This window comes from Rousettus aegyptiacus, unplaced genomic scaffold (genome assembly GCF_014176215.1).
Source record: "Rousettus aegyptiacus isolate mRouAeg1 unplaced genomic scaffold, mRouAeg1.p scaffold_m13_p_3, whole genome shotgun sequence".
NCBI classification, from domain to species: Eukaryota; Metazoa; Chordata; class Mammalia; order Chiroptera; family Pteropodidae; genus Rousettus; species Rousettus aegyptiacus.
The window spans coordinates 86,309,196-86,331,232 of NW_023416306.1; the positions used below are offsets into that span (position 1 = coordinate 86,309,196).

The 22,037-nt window shown below is 34.3% G+C and overlaps 1 protein-coding gene across 3 annotated transcripts in view; it reads right to left on the minus strand.

Moving 5' to 3' along the window:
- Positions 1-4,414: 4,414 nt before the first annotated feature.
- The window catches only part of KLHDC1 (kelch domain containing 1), a 54,809-nt gene continuing 37,186 nt past the window's right edge, over positions 4,415-22,037 (minus strand). For all 3 annotated transcript variants that reach the window (XM_036239577.1, XM_036239576.1, XM_036239578.1), the window contains 6 exons: positions 21,629-21,687; positions 20,118-20,230; positions 18,507-18,579; positions 14,213-14,297; positions 12,500-12,552; positions 4,415-6,487 (listed from right to left, as the gene is read on the minus strand). In XM_036239577.1, the coding sequence (XP_036095470.1) occupies positions 6,301-6,487; positions 12,500-12,552; positions 14,213-14,297; positions 18,507-18,579; positions 20,118-20,230; positions 21,629-21,687 (570 nt within the window). In that variant the 3' untranslated portion in view covers positions 4,415-6,300. The remainder of the gene's footprint in view (positions 6,488-12,499; positions 12,553-14,212; positions 14,298-18,506; positions 18,580-20,117; positions 20,231-21,628; positions 21,688-22,037) is intronic.

The window sequence follows — 22,037 nt, forward strand, 5'->3', positions numbered from 1 at the left end:
TTAGGGGACTGTGCTTTATGATCTCTGCCCATCTTCACACTGGGATGAATACCTAGAATGAATACTTTGGAAAACAATGAAAGGCCTTCCTCACTGAAATTACCATAGCCCGAATCCCTTTCCCTAGCCACTTCCTGTATGTTTACGACTTACCAAAATTTGTAATATGGGGGACAGCAGGATTTCAGTACAGAACTTTTGGAGGAACAAACATTCCATCCATAATAGGGTGATTTAAAAATCGTTCCTGCTGTTGTACAGCAAAGGAAATCATCAACGAAAAGACAAATGACTGATTGGGAGAAGATATTTGCTAATGATATATCTGATAAGGGGTTAATATCCAAAAGATATAAAGAACTCATACAACTCAAAAGCAACAAGAGCAAAAACAAACCAATTAAAAAATGGGCTGAAGACCTAAATGGAAACTTCTTCAAAGAGGAAATACAGATGGCCAATAGACATATGAACAGATGCTAAAGGTCACTAATCAGATAAATGCAAATTAAAACCACAATGAGATATCACCTCACACCTATCAGAATGGCTATCATCAATAATCAAAGACCAATAAGTGTTGGCAGGGATGTGGAGAAAAGGGAACCCTCATACATTGTTGGTGGGATTGCAAATTGGCACAGCTGCTATGGAAAACAGTCTAGAGGTTTCTCAAAAAATAAAAATGACTATACCTTTTGACAGCAATTGCACTTTGGTTTTATCCAAAGAAAACCAAAACAATAATTCGTAAAGATATATGCACCCCAGTATTCATGGCAGCACAATTTACAGGAGCCAAGATATGGAAGCAACCTAAATACTCAACAGACAATTGGATTAAGAAGTTATGGTTTGAGACAATGCTTGGCACCCATGCCGAAATCCTGCAGCCAGAATTGGGGCTAAACAGAGGTAGAAGGCGGGGAGGGGGGGAGGAATGGCCTAGACGATAGAGGCTCTGTTCATCCCTCTGGCGACAAAATCAAAGTTGTGACAGAAACAAGGAGCAGCAACAAGGAAAAATCACCTGTGACCTAGAGGAACAAGCCATACAACTTGGGAGAAATCCAAGAAAGCACCTTGCCATGGCGGAAGGTAGGACGAGGCAAGGACGCGGGGCTGCCGGGTCTCGAGTGGCTGAGTAAGATGGAGGCTGCGGAGGCCATGTCTGCGAGCAGATTTTCGCAGTGATCGACTTGCTCTGAGCACCAGTGCCGATTAGGCTGTGCGCAGGAGGCACCAGGGACTTACAGGGAAATGACGTCGGAGGGCCGAAGCAAGGCTCACTCTACAGAAGTGCCGGTGGTATCCATTGTTCCCTGCTGAGCCATTTCCAGTGTGCTAGACCAGCGCCGCCATAGCCTAGACGTCATCAAACTGGATAACAGCGGTTGCTCCACCCAGAGGATTCCCTGAAGCCCTGCCTACCCCAACTTGTGGCCCCACCCAAGCCACATCTGGGTATATCCTCAGCAAATCAGATGCTCCTTGCTGAGCAGCACCTTGGTTTCCAGTATGGCCTTTTGAGGCAACTAATACACACAGCATCTGTGGATTGCTTGCTGAATCTTAACAGGTAGCCCTGGAAGGGCAGAGGCTTGGGCTAAATTTGGCCTACAGCTGAACCCCTCTCACAACTGTGCCAATAGATACCTACTTCACAAATCCATACTAATAAGACTGGGAGATTTAGGAGCTTTGCTTAGTACATAGAAACAGACACAAAAAGGCAGCCAAAATGGGAAGACAAAGTAGAAACCATATGAGAACAGAACAGTGATCTAGATATAATGGAATCAAGCAATCTAACAGATGCGGGGTTCAAAGAACTGGTTATAAAGATGCTCAATGAACTTTTGGAAAGTGTAGATAAATTCAGTGAGAACTTCATAAAAAACATAAAAATAGAAATGGAAATTATGAAAGAGAACAAATCTGAAATGAAAACATTATCTGAGATGAAAAGTATATTAAATGAAATAAACAAAGGAATAAACAAAGTGAATAAAGAAAAGGATCAAATGTCCTATCTATAGGACAGGAAAGCCAAGGACACAATCAGAATGGCATGACATGAGATGCCAAGACTATAAAAGTAATTTAAGGAGCATATGGGACATAACTAAGGGTCCAAATAACCATCTGAGTGGCATAACTGAAGAAAATACATAAGGTGTCGAACAGCTGTTTGAAGAAATAATGATGGAAAACTTTCCTAACCTGGGCAAGGAAATGGACATAAAACCCCAGAAAGCTCAGAAATCCCAAAAATCAGGGATCCAAAGAGGCCCACACCAAGATACATCATAATCAAAAAGCTAAAGGTTAAATACGAAGAAAGAATATTAAAAGCAGCAAGAGAAAAACAGGTAGTTACTTATAAGGGACAATCCATAAGACTGGCAACTGACTTCTCAAAGGAAACTATACAGGACAGAATGGCTTGGCAAAAAAAAAATATTCAACAGGATGAAGACCCAGGATTTACAACCAAGAATAATTTATCTAGCAAAGCTATCATTTAGAGTTGAAGGAGAGAGAGTTTCCCAGACAAAAATAAGCTAAAGGAATTTATCACCACCAAGCCAGTATTACAGGAAATGTTGGAGGGACTTCTTTAAGAAGAAAAAACATGTATCAAAAATAGGAATAAAGAATGATAATGACTACATTCCTATCAATAAATATCTCAAATGGAAAAGAATTAAGTTCTCCAACTACAAGACAGAATTGATGAGTAGAAAGGAAAACAAGACCCCTACATGTTGCCTCTAAGAGACTCACTTCAGATTAAAAGACACACACAGACTAAAAGGAAGGGTATGGAAAAAATATTGCTTTGATGGACCTAGAAGGTATTTTAAGTCACACAAAGAAAGACAAACACTATATGATTTCACTTATATGCAGAATCTAAGGAATAAAAAGAACAAACTAATCAAAAACAGACTCACAAATATAGTGAACAATTTGGCGACAAACAGAGGGGAGGGGTGTTTTGGAGGTTGGGAGAAAGGGGTGAAGGGTTAAAGAAGTACAAATTAGTAGCTGATGGATGGTCAAGAGGATGGGGAGCATAGCACAGGGAATGCAATTAGCATTAATACACTGGCCAGGAGGTGGGGTCGGAGGAGAGAGGGAGCAATTGGGTGGATCGTTTTATGAACTATATTGATGTCTAAGCAATTCACTGTATACTTGAAATCAATTAAAATAAAGAAAAAGAAGTTATGGTTCATATGTACAATGGAATGTTAATCAGCTATTAAAAAAAAAAGAAATCCTACCATTTTCAATGACATGGATGGACCTAGAGGTTATTATGCTGAGTGAAATAAGACAAAGAAAGATAAATACCACATGATTTCACTTATATGTGGAATCTAAGGAACAAAAAAACTAATCAAAAACAGACTTACAAACATAGTGGACAATTTGGTGACAGCCAGAGATGAGGGGTTGGGAGAATGGGGTAAAGTGTAAAAGTACAAATTAGTAGTTGATAGATGGTGACGGGTATGGGGACCATGGCATAGGGAATGTAATTAGCATTAATATATTGGCTAGGTGGAAAACCAGAGGAGAGAAGGAGCACTTAGGGAGATCATTTCATAAACTATATTAATGTCAACCAATGCACTATATACATGAAACTAATTAAAATAACTTTTTAAAAATTGTTCCTGCTATACCCACATGCTATACAGTAACTGCATGAAACTGGAAATTCCAATAGAACTGTGTTAATACAATGGAAAAACAGGCACACACACAAAAACAGGTGCACAGGGGGCATTATTTGTTTCTTAAAACTGCTTTCCCATCAAACTGTTCTGAAATCAGAATTTTAATTTGTCAGACAGTATGTACTACCCTGAAAATTATTTACTTAGTTTATTTTATATTATTTCTCTCTCACACATACATACATACATACATATAAACAATGTATTGGTGAAAACATTTTGTGCCTGGGCTGACAATATAAAGTTCTAAAAAAATAGTTAAAGCTTATATCAAGAGCTAATAATTTTTTAACGCATTTCCCATTTAAAAAAAAAAAGTGTAGCTCACTGCCAGTGTTAATTTAATTTTACATAAACATGCTCTTTGAGGCTGAAGCAAATTTGACTGGTTTTCATGTGAAAATAAACTAGGAAAACTTTTCTTGGAGTTATTTCTAAGCAGAACTTGTCTCTAATCCTAATGTAACAGCAATGTATACATAAATCGGATTCACCAAATGAATCTTTGGCTAACAATTGAGAACAATTGTTAGCATCACTCTTAGGAATGCTTCTTCTCTATAATTTGATATTTTCCGCAATCGAGAATTACTATATTCTGTAAATGGAAATACCACTACTAAAAACAGAATGCTATAAATAGGATGATGCCATTTGTTTCCAAAAATTATTGATATACTAGAGCAATGTGAAAATAATAATAAAAGCAAGATATTTTGTGGCAAACTTTGAGGGTAAGGTTAGGACTGTAATCCGTGAGTTGTCTTGGGGTAAACACTGCAGCTACAAGCGCCGATGGGGATTATTCTCAGGGCAAATACGAAATATGTTAAAAATGTTTGTGCGAATATACTATTTGGAAAAAACGTACACTAATTTTGATATGCTATTTACTATATCATACTAAAAATGATCATCCTTCCTGACAACTGGAGGACTATGCCGAGACATGATAAAAATGGCATCGGAATCAATATCATCTATCACTATCCAGTAAGTTTTGTTATTTTTTTCCTTAAATATAAAATGCTGATCCTGAAGTTCATAGTAATAAAATCATTACTTCTAAGATGCATATTACTGTGAAATTAATTTTCTAAATCTGTTATTCAACCTAAAAATAGTAAGAAAAAAGGAAAACTTCCACTGAAATATTGCTTGTACAATCAATTCTAATAACTGGTTCACACTAACAAAACCAGGAAAATATTAAGTCTACATAGTCTGTATAATAAATGTGAACACAAAATATTTCAATACATAAATAAAACTTTACACATCCAAAATACAATACATATAAAAAATATATCTCTAAAATTTAATGGTACTACAAACTACTATAATTTCATTATAAATTATACATATTTCAATAGAAATATATTTTCTCTAACATTTTAAATTTCCCTTGCATGGTGGTATTGTGAAGAGTGATTTTATATACCAAGCTTTTTAGTTGTACATTGTTATTAGTAATTCAGTGTAAGGGTATGACTGTGATAAGATGAACAACTTCTTAATTATGGCAGAAGTACTATTTTATGGAATGTAAAGATAAATATAGGGTTCTGTTTCTGTATTGGTAGTTAATACTTAAAATAAATGGGGAGATAACATATTTTCAATATCCTTGAACATCAACTCTGTAGAATGGTTTGGGGCAAACTGAAGGGTTTCTATAGAGGCAAATTATTAGGTTACCATCCCATTTCATTATTTATGAAAATTACTTTAGAAGCACTCTTCAAAGCAAAAATGTATTTTAATGTGTCTCAAAAGTTAATATGCTACTTTTCAATATTTCAAAGTGTGTTTGATAAATCACTTTAGACACTTTAAAATATAGTCTTTATGCACAATCACATAAAACTGGACAAAATAATAACTTAAGGGTAATGGAAAGCAATTGAAGACATTTATTCCCTACTGAAAGGTTAGAGGAAAAATTCATGAAAAGAAAAAGGCAACGTTACAATGATCTTTATGATGATGTTTAAGAATACTTTACTAGATGAGGGCTAAAAGGTGTTCAATATTTAATACCATACCAGTGTTTGCCTATTTTATAATTTTGCCCAGCTATATTAATTATTTAAGGAAATGTTATTTAAGTAACTCAGCTATTTAATAAGAAGCTTTAGATAATTTTAAAGTGACTTGAGAAAATCTATTCTTTCTGAAAGTTGCTATGTAGTGTTTTTATCTATTACTAGGTTGGGGGATTTCTAAAGTCCTTGTGTAATTTCTTATTCTCTTCAAATTTGTATAATCTCTCCAGTAATGAGTATATAGTGAGTTAAAATCTCTTACAATTGTATTTACTTTCAGAAAGTATATTTTTTCTGCAGCTAATAAGGAAATTATTTTACAAATATAAATATAAATTAATCTGCCATTAACATCTCATACCCATATATCCCACACCATGTAATCACTTAAACAAAGCATTTTGGTTTCAAAATTTATGTTCTAAATAAAGCCTCTGATTTCGAGGGTAAATATACAGTCTGATTAGAATGTTTAAACATATTAAATATGTACAGTATATAACAACTTAATTGCTACTGATCCTCTGACACTTATTTTCTATTTCTTCTTTTTGGGCTCTTTGTTCTTCTCGGTGGTTAGCTGCAGTCCAAAATGTTATTTTTTTGAGGACTTGTTGCAGAAGTTTAGGAGGTAATAAAGATATCTGACTTTCTAAAATTATAGCATTTTTACCAATACAGTCAAGGCATGACCTGTAAAAAATAACAGAATTAGATTTTAAGTTGTAATATAAAATATATACAGGTAAGTATTCTTAAAAATAAAAATCATTATAAAATTTTTACATGATAATATAGTTCCTTTGTATTGTTTGGAACATGATAGGATATATGCTCTTTCCAGAGCATTACAATAATTGTCTATTTTTATAGCACAGAGACTGTATCTGACCCAAATCGAAGGGAAACAGAAATTACAACTTACCATGATAATGTTCTTTAAGTAAAAAAGATTCAGACTTAGTTTCAAAGCATGTTAGTCAGCAGCATACCCTTTTTCACATATCCTTGCAGCCTAATAACCATTCAGTCTTCTCTGAGAACTGTCTTTTCATTTCATCACTCCAAGATGAAGCGTCTGACATTCATTTTTACATCACATGACCCGGTCCTCCCCATACTCTCTTTATCAGTGACTGCACTGGGTTGCACACTTGACTCAAGTTGACCCAGAGAGAGGAGGTCTGAAGAGAGGAATGGAGCAGTGATACAGAAAACGCCAACAAAGAACTAACTACCTGAGGTTCCTGCTTCTGGGGGCCTGGTCTTCATTTTTTTCTCTTTGATTCCACTAGAAAGCAGTGTCCTTTGAAATACAATTCCTTTTATCTTAAGCTACCTTGAAGAGGGTTTTGTATTTCAAAAACAAAAGAAACTTAAGACAAGACCTATCAAAAAAGCACCTATTTCAACTGATAAACTTTAATTCAAAAAGGTAAGTAAATCTTTTTTAAAAGTTTTAAAAATAGATGCATTAGATTCTGCTGTGGTTAACCTCAGTAGTCATTTTTACAAGGATTTATGCTCTAGACATTTATATCTTCTTTCATACTTTCATGAAGCCTTTTCTCTCTGCTCTGTGAAAACTCTAAATAAGAAGACTGAAAATGTTCCACGCAGATACAGAAGGAGTACAAGAAAATGAAATGAATCTTACATCTGGTGCAGATTTAACTGCTGCTATGGAGACACAGTAGCACCTGTGCCCGCTTCCACAAAACGGGAAGGGAAGAGTCACACAAAGAGATGGACTCTGTCATTACCTTTCATTCATTGATTGAACAAATATTTATTAGTGTTCACTGCAAGTTAGGTACTAGCTTAGGAGTAGGAAAATCAACATTGAGAAAAACAATTTCAACCTTTGAGATTACAATTTAGTAAAGAAGATAAATAATTAACAACAAAGTGTTATAAATGTTGTGACTGGGTGATATGAAATTCCCACAATAGTTATAGGGTTCTGTGGGAATCAGATAATAAGAATAATGAAGACAAATTTAGCAAACCAGGAAGTTTCCGGTGATCCAAGCTGAGACCCTGAGATACTCAACAAATTAAATATACCAAGGTGTTCCGGATAAAGGAACCACACCTACAAAGCCCTAGAGATGAGAAATAAGATTTATTACAGTAACTGCAATTCAGTGGTTCAAATGTAACTCAAGGGCAGATTGTTAGAGCGGGGACAGGGCGAGAAATGAAGTAGAGAGATAAGTGGAGGCCCTGAACACCATGGTAAGGAATGTGCAGTTTGTCTAGGACAGCGGGAGCCACTGAAGAGTCATCACAATACAGAATGTGCATACGCTTTGATCCATCAATATTTCTTCTATATGTAAATTTTCCAAAGGAATATATGAGAATATTACATACATAATATTTACAATAACCAAGAATTGTAGATATACTAAATATATATAAATGAACTGTACTTCCATGAAATAGAACACTATATAGCCATGACAAACATAAATATAGATCTATTACACTGAAAGACTGCATATTTACATGAAAGACAACCATAATGAGTTTTAAAATCAGATTATAAAGCAGCATGCATGCATAATTTTTATACACCAATGATGAACTTTCAGAAAGAGAAATTAAGAAAACAATCCCATTTACAATTGTGTCAAAAACTATAAAACACCTGAGAATCAAATTAACCAGAAAGGTAAAAGATCTGTTTCCAAAAAATTATAAGTAATTGAAAAAAGAAATTGAAGAAGATACAAATAAATGAAAGCATATACCATGTTCATGGGTAAGAAGAATTAACATCGTTAAAATGGCCATACTACCCAAATCAATCTATAGATTCAATGCAATCCTTATGAAAATACCAATGGCATTTTTCAGAGAGCTAGAACAAATAATCCTAAAATTTATATGGAGCCATAAAAAAACCTCAAATAACCAAGGTAATCAGGGGAAAGGAGAACAAAGTTGGAGGTGTCACACTACCTGATATCAAACTCTACTATAAGGCTGCAGTAATCAAGACAGCATGGCAGTGGCATAAAAACAGACACACTGATCAATGGAACAGACCAGGGCGCCCAGAAAGAAATCCACGCCCATATGCTCACTTAATATATGACAAAGGAAGTAAGAATATACATTGGGGTAAAGACAGTCTCTTAAAAAAATGCTCATTATGGGTTCATAGGTGATTTTTTTTTTACCACAGACTTTATATTGAAAGAATTTTCTTGGTAAATATAACTTATTTTTATAAGAATAATAGAGCTATTTAAAAAACATATATCCATGATCCCACAAGTACATTAGATCATGTAAGTTCTTTACAAAGAAGAACCATGTCCTATTTATCTTTGTTTTTTCCCCAGTAAGTGCTAAATGCCTTCTGACTTCAAATTTAAAATAAAATAATTACGCTGATTGCACTGTGGACAACTAGTTGTGGTGAATGTGCTTAACACAACAAATACTATTAAATTTCTGCTTTACTCAAGTTTCAGTGTATTAAAATATGCTCAGTACCAAAAGGGCCTATATCCATTCACAAAAGCACTGTACTAGGTGCAAAGGGTGATGTCGAGAAGCCAAACTGATGGTCACCGTTAGTTCCAGCTTTAAATACAAGCCCACCCAGTCTGCCCCTTTGCTTTCTCTGATTACTATGCAGGTTCATCTTCCTCATCATTGTTTATCTCTGTGGAGGAGAGACTGTTCCAAGACATCACTGCTGCCCAACCAGTGACCTAGATCCAGGCCAGAATGGGGAGACTGCTTCACACAAAACCCCCTTGGAGACTAACTGATCCTGACTGACGTTGGCTATGACATAAACCAGTACCCTTCCCCTGCCTTACACTACATGCTGGTCCCTAGAACCAGCTGGACAATATGTAATTTCCCATACTTGGTAGCATTCATGTAATAGTACCTATGTCTATGCATTCCTCGCCCTGCTCTTAACATAAGTAATAATTTGGTGCTTGCCAAGAGCTGCGGGGACCCATGTCATCTTGCAGCCGCCCAAGATGCACCTCCTACATAACTTTCCCTTAATAAACTCTATTAATTACCAGATTGGAGTGGCCTGTCTCTTTCTTCAGTCTTTCCCTGCCCTCTGTTTACAGAGGTAGACCTTCAGTCCTGGGACCTTTCCCTGGGTCTGTGTGTACTAACAATATTCCCTTCCAATCCTACCCTTCCTGCTGTTTGGAATACCTGTTGTGTCTACAAATACCCCTACTTCCTCTGACTTTCTGTCTTAGCTTTAATTGAAATCTAAAAAAATTGTTTTGTGCACAGCCTTCTTGAGATAAGAGTACAAACCTTCCCTCATTTCCGCTTTCACAGTCAAAGAGCCAATATTAGTACTTCCTCGCTCCTCATTGCTGCTTGCAGCCTTTCATTTTACCTTCAGCTGTTGCCATCTATCAACCTCCTCCTCATACCCCCACCTCATCTCAACCGTCCCGCATTGCAGACTTTGGCCCTGGCTCACCATAATCTTGTCCCTTGACTGATTTTAGCATCTATGTGGAAAACTCTTTTTATTCTTTATAACCTCCGTCAGCAGAGTTCCTCCTCTGAAATCTTAAACTTCCATATCCTCCTCTTAGACCGTTAAGTCTTGCGTCCTTTTAATTCTTACACTCCCTTACTCCTTTGTCTCTTCCGGGTTCACCAAATAATAACACCCCTCCAGTTTTAACTTTCTTTCCTATCTAGCATAGTCTATATGCACTTCGTTCTCTTGTTAGTAATTTTAATGCCCCTCGCCGTCTCTTGGTTACACCATCCTGGCTAAATTCCGACCATGGATAAATTCAGCCAACCATCTCCTTTCTGCAACTGCAATTAAGTTGCTCAGTGCTGTTGGAGAAAACCACGTTTCCACTGACAGCCCGCTCCATATTGATTCTGTTCTATCACAGCTGAGCCCTCCTAAGTGCTCAGCGCTACTGTTATGTATCCCAAGTCAGTATCTTCTCACAGTCACTTCAGCAGCTATTTCAGCTCTTCATCACTCTTTTTAAGTTTATAGCCTCACCTCTTCTTTCTTATCAGATGACCTCACGATCAGCTAAACCTTTTTCAGAGCCCTGCCCCCAACAAAGAAATTCATCTGTCTTTATATCAATACTTCCTCCTTTCCTCACTATTTTCAAAGAAAAGTATTCTTCCTCCAGTCAAGGGACAATTCAATTACCTGTTCCCTAAAATCCACCTCCTCACGACCATGCTCTGCCTATTTTACCTTCACCTCTTGTGTCTCCAACAACTTAATCCCATTGGCTTCTTCCCCTCAGCATATGGACAAATTTGCCTACTCCTTCCTTGGGCTTGGTGCTCACCCATGGAAGTCATACTGGCCTGCATTGTTACCTTTACAACTTCCTAGCATTGCTAAACTCCACAGCACTTTTCAATACAGATATTCTGTGACCTCTTGATAGTACACTAAGTAGTCTCTCCATCTTCAGTTCTCTTCTCCCTCTGGTTTTGTGTTCCCATTATCTTCTGGTTCACCTTTAATGTCTCTGGTCATTCTCTTGAGGCTTCTCTTCCTTACCTGCTCCTCAAATGTTATGAGCTTTTAATGCTCAATTGTTGGCTTTATCCTTAGTCTCAAAACTCTTCCTGGGCAGAGCTAACCTGTACCCATTTACACTTCAACAATTCTTCAATCATTGTGTCTAGCCCAGACCTCTCTTCATATATTTAACCACTTACTGGTTATCTCCACTAGAGGTTCCATAGGCACCTCAAGCTGAATATCTTCGAAACTGAATTTATCATTTCTATTCCATTCCACCTTCAAACTCACTGTCTTATCCATTTTCCCTCTATCACTAATTCTTCTCTCCCCTTTCCCTTGGTATCCGTTCAACTACCAAGCCCAATCTACCTTCTAAATATCTCTATTTTCCCCATGACGTTCTAAAGTGCTGACAAGTGTAGGAAACCTCGTGCTAACAGAAAGAGTAGTTAAGAATGAGTTGAGGAAAGTCCAGTCTGAGCTAGTCCAGTGGTTTTTCAAGTGGTTCAACCTGCAGAACGTTCAGAAGCTATAGTACACTACTTGCCACACAGCATGTCATCTTTTCTCTCTGTCTCTTTCTCTCTCACATGCCTTCACCCATGTTATTCCTGCTGCATAAAATACCCATGCCTCTCCACCGGGCAACTTCTACTTCACTCAAATCCCACTCTCACAGGGAGAACCAGGGGCTTCTTCCACAATCCTCCCACTAAACATAGAATATGCTCCTTTTAAAGTAAGAGTATAACAGCTAAAACATGATAAGTAACACCACAAATTTAATAACAGTTTTAGGGTTATAAAAAAGAAGTTATACCAAATTAAATGTATATATGTGTGTTTATTATATCAGACACACTGATTTCAGAAAAGTTAAAATATGAAAAAAGTCAGGCTTAGAGTCAAGAAAATACAATATATTTAATATTCCCATATGAACTAAATGCAATTTCACAAACATAACAAAAATGTGATTATATTGTGTATTTTAATTTTAAAAAATCACATTGGTATATGGTTGGTTCACTATTATGAATTTGATTGTACTTTTAGGAGGGTATAAACATTTCCTTAAATTCAAGTCATAAACTTGAATTGACAAATATTACAACACTTCTCAAGGTGAAAGAAAGAAATTATCATATATTAAGAGCATATATATATAACATAATGAATTTTCTTACCTGAGTAGTGAATAAGGCTGTGTTTGAAAGATCAATAAATCATTACAGTGACCCTAATCAACATAAAAAAAAGTTATCAAGAGTTTTGATAAAAATAATGCATTAATTGAAATTTTTATTTTTAAAATGTAAAAGGAATTATGTAACGCAGTAAATAAATCTTTCTAGCTATTGACACACACATGCACTCACAGAGATATACATACATACACATATCTAGTACCCAAACTTTTGATACATGGTTAAAATTTTTTCAAGTGAAATTGAGAAAATTTTGACCTAACCACAGCCTATATATAATTACAAAATTAAAAATCAGAAACATGTTTTTCTCTTAGGACAATGAGTTCAAACTAAGAATTGTGATGGTTTTCAAGCTTTTTTGTTTTTTAAGCAGGACTCTTTTTCTTCCAAATGACTCTTATTTTAAAATCTTCTCTTTATCCTATCTCCTTTTTCCAGATGATCCCAGGATTCTCTGGGAATTCTTAACTTGAAAATCACAGATCCAGATTTTCTGAATATAGTTCTCTCATCTAAAAGTTAATGTGCAAGAGTTAGCAGAAAATTTCTCTCTAATCCTTTCAAATAGGTCTTTAGAATTTCATAATTTATGATCAGGATTTTAATCAGAGTTCCTAATTAATGGTAAACTTTGTATACTAAATAAAGATTTCTAGTGCCCAGAAGAAGATAAATGACAAAATTTGCTTTTTTAATTAAATGCAAAGTTATGGTTTTAATCTTTTATTAGAGCGCTGAATTCTCAGCCAAGAAATATTCTGAAACTTTCGATATACATAATATTTAAATTGGAGGCCTCGGAATTATGAAATAAACCAAATTCCCTGGAGAGAAACCACCTTATTTCGTGGTTAACCACTCCGTAGGAGCTATGCCTGAAGAGATGAAAGGGAGCTGGTGCCCTCTCGGCTGGACTCTGGCTCGTTGCCCCCATCCGTGATGGCTCAGTCCTGCTATTCCTAAGTGTTCTATTAAAACCAGAGCAACCAGTCCTGAACCTGTCCCATCATATACAGAGGCTCAGCCACCCTGCTCTGAATTTCCCAAGGTACTAGGATAATACTCTCCAAGGTGAAAGGGCAATACTCTCCAAATGCTACTCATTTATTCTTTTGATGTTAGTTTTGTCAGATTTTAAATGCTGGAATGCTTTAAATGCAAATGTACAAGAAGGATGAAGCAGTGGCAATAGATGCATAAAATAAAAAGAAAGTTCACTTTAAGCATTACAAAGTAGTTCCCTCTTCAGGGGAGAAGCTAGCATTGATGATGCTCTAATTATTGTTAGGTAGCAAATTTCATGAGTTCTCACTATTACACTCAGTAATTTACATATTACATATATCCTTTTTATGTATCAAATATTACTTACAAATATTTTAATTCAATAGAATTATAAACACTCATACTATGGGGAAGCTCAAAGAGAAAAGGAAAAATTATCCTTTAAAAGATGTTCTTAATAATTTGACTAATAAAGTTAATAAACCTATTTGATTTGTAAACCCAAGATACCCTGAAATTCTTCACAAAAGCCACTTGTTCTGAAGATTAATCACACCACAGAGTAACATTTTATGCCCTTCCATATTTTGCAATGTGGAAATATCAACAATCATACTGAATAGTCACTGTAGGCTGAATAACACAACTACTTAAAGGAAATACTTAGATAAGAAATTTTCTTACTGTATCCAAGGAAAGTAAATCATCTTTACTCCCACCAAATACCATTATTTCATTTTCTTTTCCCAAACAAGCTGTGTGCCATAACCTATGATTGAAAATTATAAACAGAGTGAAATACTATCAAGAAACTATATAACACATATAAATCAATTTTAAATTACACGCTCTAAAATTTAATCATTTCAGAAGAGGCATGATTGAACTTGAACCTTTGGCATATCCTCAAGAAGACAGATTTTAAAGATTCCTCTAGAATCATCAGAGCATTTGATTCTAGAGTTAATTAAATCATATCATTTCAATTAAGGGCATGACTCCCAATAACTCTTTCCTATTATATCCCCCAATCTTTTTCTAATCTCTTATCTCATAGATATTGAAATAATTGAGTCATGAAATAAAATAATTTTAAAAGGAATGGATCGGCTTATTGGAGAAATAGACGCTTTTCCCATTTTTTAAATTACAATCTGCCATCTTACTATTCTCATCATGTTTTATTTTCTTTCTTGTTCTCTGTTCCCCATCACCTGACAAATCCAATTAAGCATTTTCTTTACATTGACATTGTCACACTATTTGTCACTCAGTATAGAATATTATAACATCCCCCCCCCACATTTTTTTTCTGAATTGTCTCTATCCCAGCTACATATAGCTGATAAATATTATTTTTCAAATATAGTTTTTAACCGTGGACATTTCCTGATCAGGAAGCATCTTTACCACTTTTCTTATCTTCGTATTTATGACCAATGGCTATTCCTTTTTCCCATAAAATTTAATTCTTGCATCTTTCCAAATAAACCCTCTACTTGAGCCAATTCATTTATTTGCATCTCGTAAGAGAAAATCTTATATCTGCCTTTAGGCTTTTGTTCACCTTGTTTCCTAGGCTTAGAATGAGAAGTTATTCTCTCAAAAAAAAAAAAAAAAAAAAAAAGGGGGGCTCAAAATCCCCAGGCAGTGATCCAAATGCCACCCAAACTGACTCTGTTGCCCTCTCTGTTCAGCACTTTTCAATATATACGTGTTCATTTTATAATCTTCTAACTTACATTTGAAGATAAACTGCTCTATGTACTTCTTTAATAGTTTGATGTGAATGTCTTGAGAACCCTACAAGAAGTACAAGTTCTTTATGGTCAAAAATTGCTGCAGTGGTGTGTTGGAGCCAGTTTATGAGCTAGTTAAAGCCAATTGTGCATATCTCCCTTCAACACCACATTGGTAGCTTGAAATTGGCCATAGTGGAAATCAACAAATCCTACAAATGAGGGGTTTTTTCTTGTTTTATTTATCCTGGAGAGCAGTGTTAACTATTTACCGGCATACCACTGGAACTTGGGTAATTTAATTTTATGCTTCTTAAAAATGCCTAATTTTCAAGGCATGTTCTGTATCCAGTAGGTGATCCAAAACTTTTGATTAACAAAAGTAAACACAAGATGCCAGCAAAATTTTTCAGTGGTTTAATAAAGAATTTTATAAATGATTTAAGAATTGGATGTTCTTTTGGAAATGGTCTGATTTTATAGCTCATATTCATCTTCAGTTTCATGTTATTTATCAAGAATGCTTTTATGGTTTTAAAAAGTTCAATATTTCTTAGGGCTCTAACTCTCAGAAAAAAGTACACATAAATTTTTCAGTTTTAAAAGGTAAATTAATGGTTTTACAAAAGCATTGCTTTGACTCTGAGAATACTTTGATTACTTTTCTTAATAGATCAAAGTGCTGAAGCAAAACCTTCCCCAATTACATGTTATCACTTATTTTATTACCATGTAACTTATTTTGAATACATTAATCCTTTTTACTTATCTTCCCCAAGTGCAAACAGTGGAATTATGCACAATTTGTTAAATTGAATACTTTCCTCAAATAATCATGACATATTCAATGACAAATGCACTTGGGACCCAGGATAGAACTGGGTCATTAGAAACTTTGGGAAATACTCTGCCCAATTCTCCAACTTGTATGTTACACCATAAATTGATAAAAATTTTTGACAATATCCAGATTATGTTGTGGGGTTGGAGATGGAGATTGGAGGAGGCGTTGAGTGAAGGAGATAGAATACGATGTATGTCCTTATATATGGGAAGGAATAGCTTTAATTTCCTGGAGAGAAGATCATATGTAACCTTGGCAAAACTCATGGGCTACAACAGTACCTAAAGCTCTACAGACCAATACCATACTGGCATCTTTTACAGTTATGTAAGAAAGGGTCCTTGCTGACACTCACCTATACAAATGATCAGATATTGCTAGTTAGATGGTTTTTCAGCTAAGCATAGTTTTGTCTAAAGTGAGACCTGGAGAAGAGAGTGCTATACTGTAAAACAGTGGTTCTCAACTAGGGACGATTTTGTCCTTAAGAGGACATTTGACAATATCTGGAGATATTTTTGATTGTCACACTCCAGGTGTGTATGTGGTGAGGCAGATGGGGGGAGGGGGGGCGGCAGGGGAGGTAGTACTACTGGTATCTAATGTGTAAAGGCCAGAGATGTTGCTAAACATCCTACAATGCACAGGATGCCCCACAACAAATAATTTGGTCCAAAATGTCAATAGTGCTGAGATTGAAAAACCTGTTGTAGAATTATGAGAATTGGGCAGTTACATTTCAAATTATAACTTGGAAAAGTTTGCACAGAATACATTTAAATGCTAAGTAATTCTCATTTTCTTAACAATTAGTATATACACACACATATATGTTCTCCTTACGCTAAACTGTATCCCACCTGTTCTCCTCCTCACCTCATACCTGAAGATAGATCTGCCTCTGTCTTATCTGCCTTAGGGAAACTCTGGCCTGGACTTCATCATCGAAGAACACTGGAAAGCCTTTCCTGCCTTGATTTTGGTGACATCTAGCTTGGAATCTGATGATTTTTTCTACAGACTGATAGTTTATGTCCTCTCACAGCTTCTCTAAACTTACCACCTAAACATTCTAATAAAGCATATGATTTACATGACATATCAGCTGAATTAAAAAAAAAAATCTTTACATAGCTCAGTTCTAACTAGTATATTATTACTATATATTGATTAGTGTGTTGCTCTAGTTACTCATTAAGGATTGAAACGTAACATAACAACTTAAAAATTAAACATATTCTTACTGCCATTTTGGTCTATAATTAATAAATTCATACAATCAAATAACTGGAATAGCTCATCTAGTCCAAATCTCTCATTTCACGCATGAAGAACTTGATACTTAGTTTCATAAATGACTTTCCCAAAGCCAAAATACTAAGTAGCAGCTGAGCAAGGACTAGAACTCAGCTCCTGTAACTCTATATAAAACTCTTTAAATTAAAAAATGTATTTCAAAAGATCCAGAATTGCTAATATATCCCAATGAATCTTCATACATGAAAAATTAAGAATCATATAGGTACTTATGATAAACTCTAAATGTATTGTGCATATTAATATAGATGTATTATATTAATATATATCATCATGAGATATATGAAAATATTTTCGGGATTTTTTCTCAAGCAAGTTACTTGTCATTTATTAAATTACTGAAATGCATATCATTAAGTTGACTTTACATTAGTATACATAATTTATAGTTTAAAAATTCTGAAACACATGGCATGAAAAAGAATAAAATCTATTATTAACTACAATAATTATAATGTGCTGAATTTGAATTTCCTTTGAATATATCTTTATTATACTACTCAACTCAGAAAAATAAGAATTACAGCACTAATGTGGTTGTCTTTGTAACTGTATACTGTTTCTACAATTTCTATAGAAAATTGTACTCTATATATACCACAAATAACTAACATTTTCTTTTATTAAAAAATCACATTACTAAATATATAGTTAATAAAGAAATAGTCTGCCATCTATTTGATCAACATGAAAGTAATTTCCCATTAAATTGCTCTAAAACTCTTCCAAAAACAAATTACTACAAATTATAAAGCCAATCCCACTCCTATTTATTAAAAATACTAACATTATGGGATATTTTCAATTTCTTAGCCCTTTCATATTTATTAGGCAAGACTATGTGTTACCTAAAAGAATAATATTTTAAAATATGAAAATATGGGTAGAAATTGAATAGATCATTTCTAACAGACATAATTAAAATGGCAATTAAATATTGAGATAACGTTAAGCTTATTTGAAAGATAGCCTTCCTGATCATTTATGGTTTTAATGGCAAACACTATAAATTCAGTGCTGTATTTTAATACTTTAAAAATTCTTAACTATTTTACTATTTGTACACTTCTAGACTTACCTGGGTCTTGTTTTAGGTAAATGGGTAAGCTGTTTCCAACAATTTGTTATGACATTATGAATCCAACCATCACCTACAATATTATGACAGTTCAGAAATTTAGATTAGGTTTTTGGGATGAATTTTTAATTATTTTTAAATTTATCATGCTACATGTAGATAACTATCTTTTGTGTGTGTACATATTTTCTCATAAAACTTTTCAGAGATTTACAAAAGTAGAATGAACATGAAAATGAACCCTCACACATCCCAGATTCAACAACTATCAAGATTTTTGTCACATGTATTCTATCTTGTTACTTTTTGTTATTGTTGCTGAATTATTCTAAAGTAAATCTTAAATCTCCTATATTGGAAATTCTCTCCATACTTACTGAAGTATGCACTGTTAAAAAAAAAGGGGGACACATTTTTTACATAACCACAACACCATTGTCACATAACTACGATGCCGTTATCATAGCCAACAAAACTAAAAATTATTTTTTAGTATCATCTAAAACACATATGACCATATCTTAAGCTGAATCTGTATGGGAGAAAACTGACTGGACTAAGGATATTTGCAGATGGGTACTATACTTATCGGGGTGATCACTTCATAAGGTATATAACCACTTTGTTGTACACCTGAAACTAATAAAACATTGTATAAAAACTGTAATTGGAAAATAAACTTAATTTTTTTTAACTTTGAAAAAGAGCAAAGACCAGAGGTTAATGACCAAAACCAAAAATAAGAATTAAAAACATTAGAGCTCACGAAGATATTAAAGAACTCTTAGTAAAATGGTTAAATGATAGTTTCTTTTTATTAGATTCCAAATCTCTTTTAGTAAAATCCCCAGAAACTAAGGAAACATGATACTCTGTAATAACTAACATCCCCTACTAGGAACTGCTGTTTCTCCAACCAGCCTCTGGAGTTTGTTTGTTGGCCAGTAGACTGGCAGCATAGTTGTTTCTATATGATATAAAATTATAGAGATGGTTTAATGGTATATAAGGTCTCTTAATAAAAATATCTCTAGCCATAGAAAACTTTTGAGTTGAGAAAATATAGAACATTTAATATGTCAAACTAAGAAGTAGATATTCTTGATCATTTGTCTATCTTAATGGCACAATTTTACTGCTGAAAGAAAAACTGAATTACAAACCAAAGCGGTTGGGATCAGTAGTGACAGGGGTTAAAATTTTTTAGCTAAGCACTTTCTTTTATAGTTCTGGAACAAAAGAGAAGCAACAATCCTTCCCACCTTTCATTTCCAGAGCATTCTGGGAAAGGCTGCTCTTCTAATCCCCCCATTCCGGCCTACAGTACAAGCATCTGGGTCAAAAATCAGGAGGATATAGAGTCACAGAATATTATTGTTGAAAGGGGCTTTAATTCACCTAGGTTCAACCACCCTTCCTTTTCTCTATACCTAGAAAACAGGAGAACATGGAGAGCCAACAGTACAGAAGCAAAGGAGTCTTCTACTTCTAATTATCAATGCAAGCATACAGTTGAGGATAAAGATAAACCAGAATATTAGAAAAAAATGAAGATATCGTAAGTATCAAATACAATTAAGGAAAAAGGGTGAAATAATTGAAGTAACTTACTTAATGGAATATTGTCTGCACTTAGTCCACCAAACAGGAAAAGTTTATCATCAGCTATTGGTGTCAAAGTATGCCATGACCGATGTTTTGGGTTTTCACCATTAATAGGAACTCTGTGACAATAGAAAAAAATATAAAAACCTAAGTATCGTTTTAGTTAAAATAAAAAAGTTTTAATCATCTTAGATCTTAAAGGGAAAAATCGCACTCACTACTTTAAAAACATTGATTTTACTAATCTTACCTACATAAAAATATTAAAACATTCTTAAATTTTTAGATGAATTTAAACAATCTTTCCACTTAGCATCTATTCTACCTGGTCATAGAACACAGATTGAAAATTAATTCCCAGTAAATTCACAGTGCATACTCAGCATCGTTCTTGTTGGTTAATAAACTTCTTGAAGTTTTCAACATAATTATTTTCATGTCTATAATTTTTAACTGTGGCTTCATGTTCAATTCCATGTTTTCAACAGATTTCCTCAATGATATTAGGGGATTTTGTTGTTCTTGTTTTAACTTTGGTCTATTTGTTGTAGAATTTCCTGAAGTGCTATCTTCACCTGAAAATGCTACCTACTCTAGCTTTAAAACAAAAGTATGCAAACCATTCCAGATCCAGGATAAACCGCTAAGGAATTCAAACAAATAATGTTCTATTCCTTAAAAAAATAAAAGCAGAAATAAAAATAAAATCACAAAAGTTTAACTAATTTAGAAGGTGCTATTTAAGTAGAAGACATCATTTAACTTTATCAAGAAGACACTAGTTAAGAAACTTCAGCATTCTGGAATGCTCCAGAATAACATGGGCCATTTTAAAAAGATGTAATTTGTTTTTTCAAAATTGGAAATATTTTTATTGTTTTTGTTGACTATAAAAAACATTTTGGTTAGAAAATATTCAACAAACACAAAAATGTTTTTTAATGAGAGTTCTATAATCCTGTCCTCCAGTAATAAGAAATCATAATTTGGTATATCTCTTTCCAGACTTTAATGCATATGTAAGTATTTATTAAAATATATAAATGGGATCATATATTCCATTCTGTAACTTTTTTTCACTCAATTATATGCTGTATAATATTTCCATGAAGTATAGTTTCCTTTGGTAACGGGTGCATGGCAGCCCTTTGGGCAAATGTACCATAATTTTAAAAATCTCTACTTGTAGACGAAGGGTGATCTCAAGTTTTTATTTTTATAAGTAATGTAATAAACATCTTTGTGTATGCACACACACATAAATACACTTGTCCAATTACTGTCTTCAGAGAAATTCTAGATTAAAGTGAAATTCCATTTTATATTTCGAACTTAGTACCAGAATACCGTCCAGAAGAATGGTACCAATCTGCACTACCACTACTTATGTTGTTATACAACCTAGCATAGTTTTAGAGACCGAAATTTGTGCACGTGCGTGTGCACGCATGCACACACACACACATACATCCACACAAATGCCTATAGAGCAAAACAAACTTAAATTTCAAACTTACCTTCCAGACCAAGTCCATGTATCTAAGTTTAGATAGTGCAAATCATTCATCCTAGTTTGCTAAAATAAAAGTGTGTTAAATTGGTCAGTGTTTTACATCTTTCATGAGCTAAAATTTTGGTTTTAACCCATTTCCCGCTTAGGAAAAAAGTGCAACTTGCTGCCAGTGTTAATTTAATTTTACATTTTACTTGCTCTTTGAGGCTGAAGCAAATCTGACTGGTTTTCATGTAAAAATAAAATAGGAAAATTGTTCTTGGAGTTATTTCTAAACAGAACTTGTCTCTAATCCTAATGTAACAGAAAGGTATACATAAATCGGATTCACCAAATGAATCTTTGGCTAACAACTGTTTGAGAACGATGTTAGCATCACTCTTAGGAATGCTACGTTTTCTAGGATTTGACAT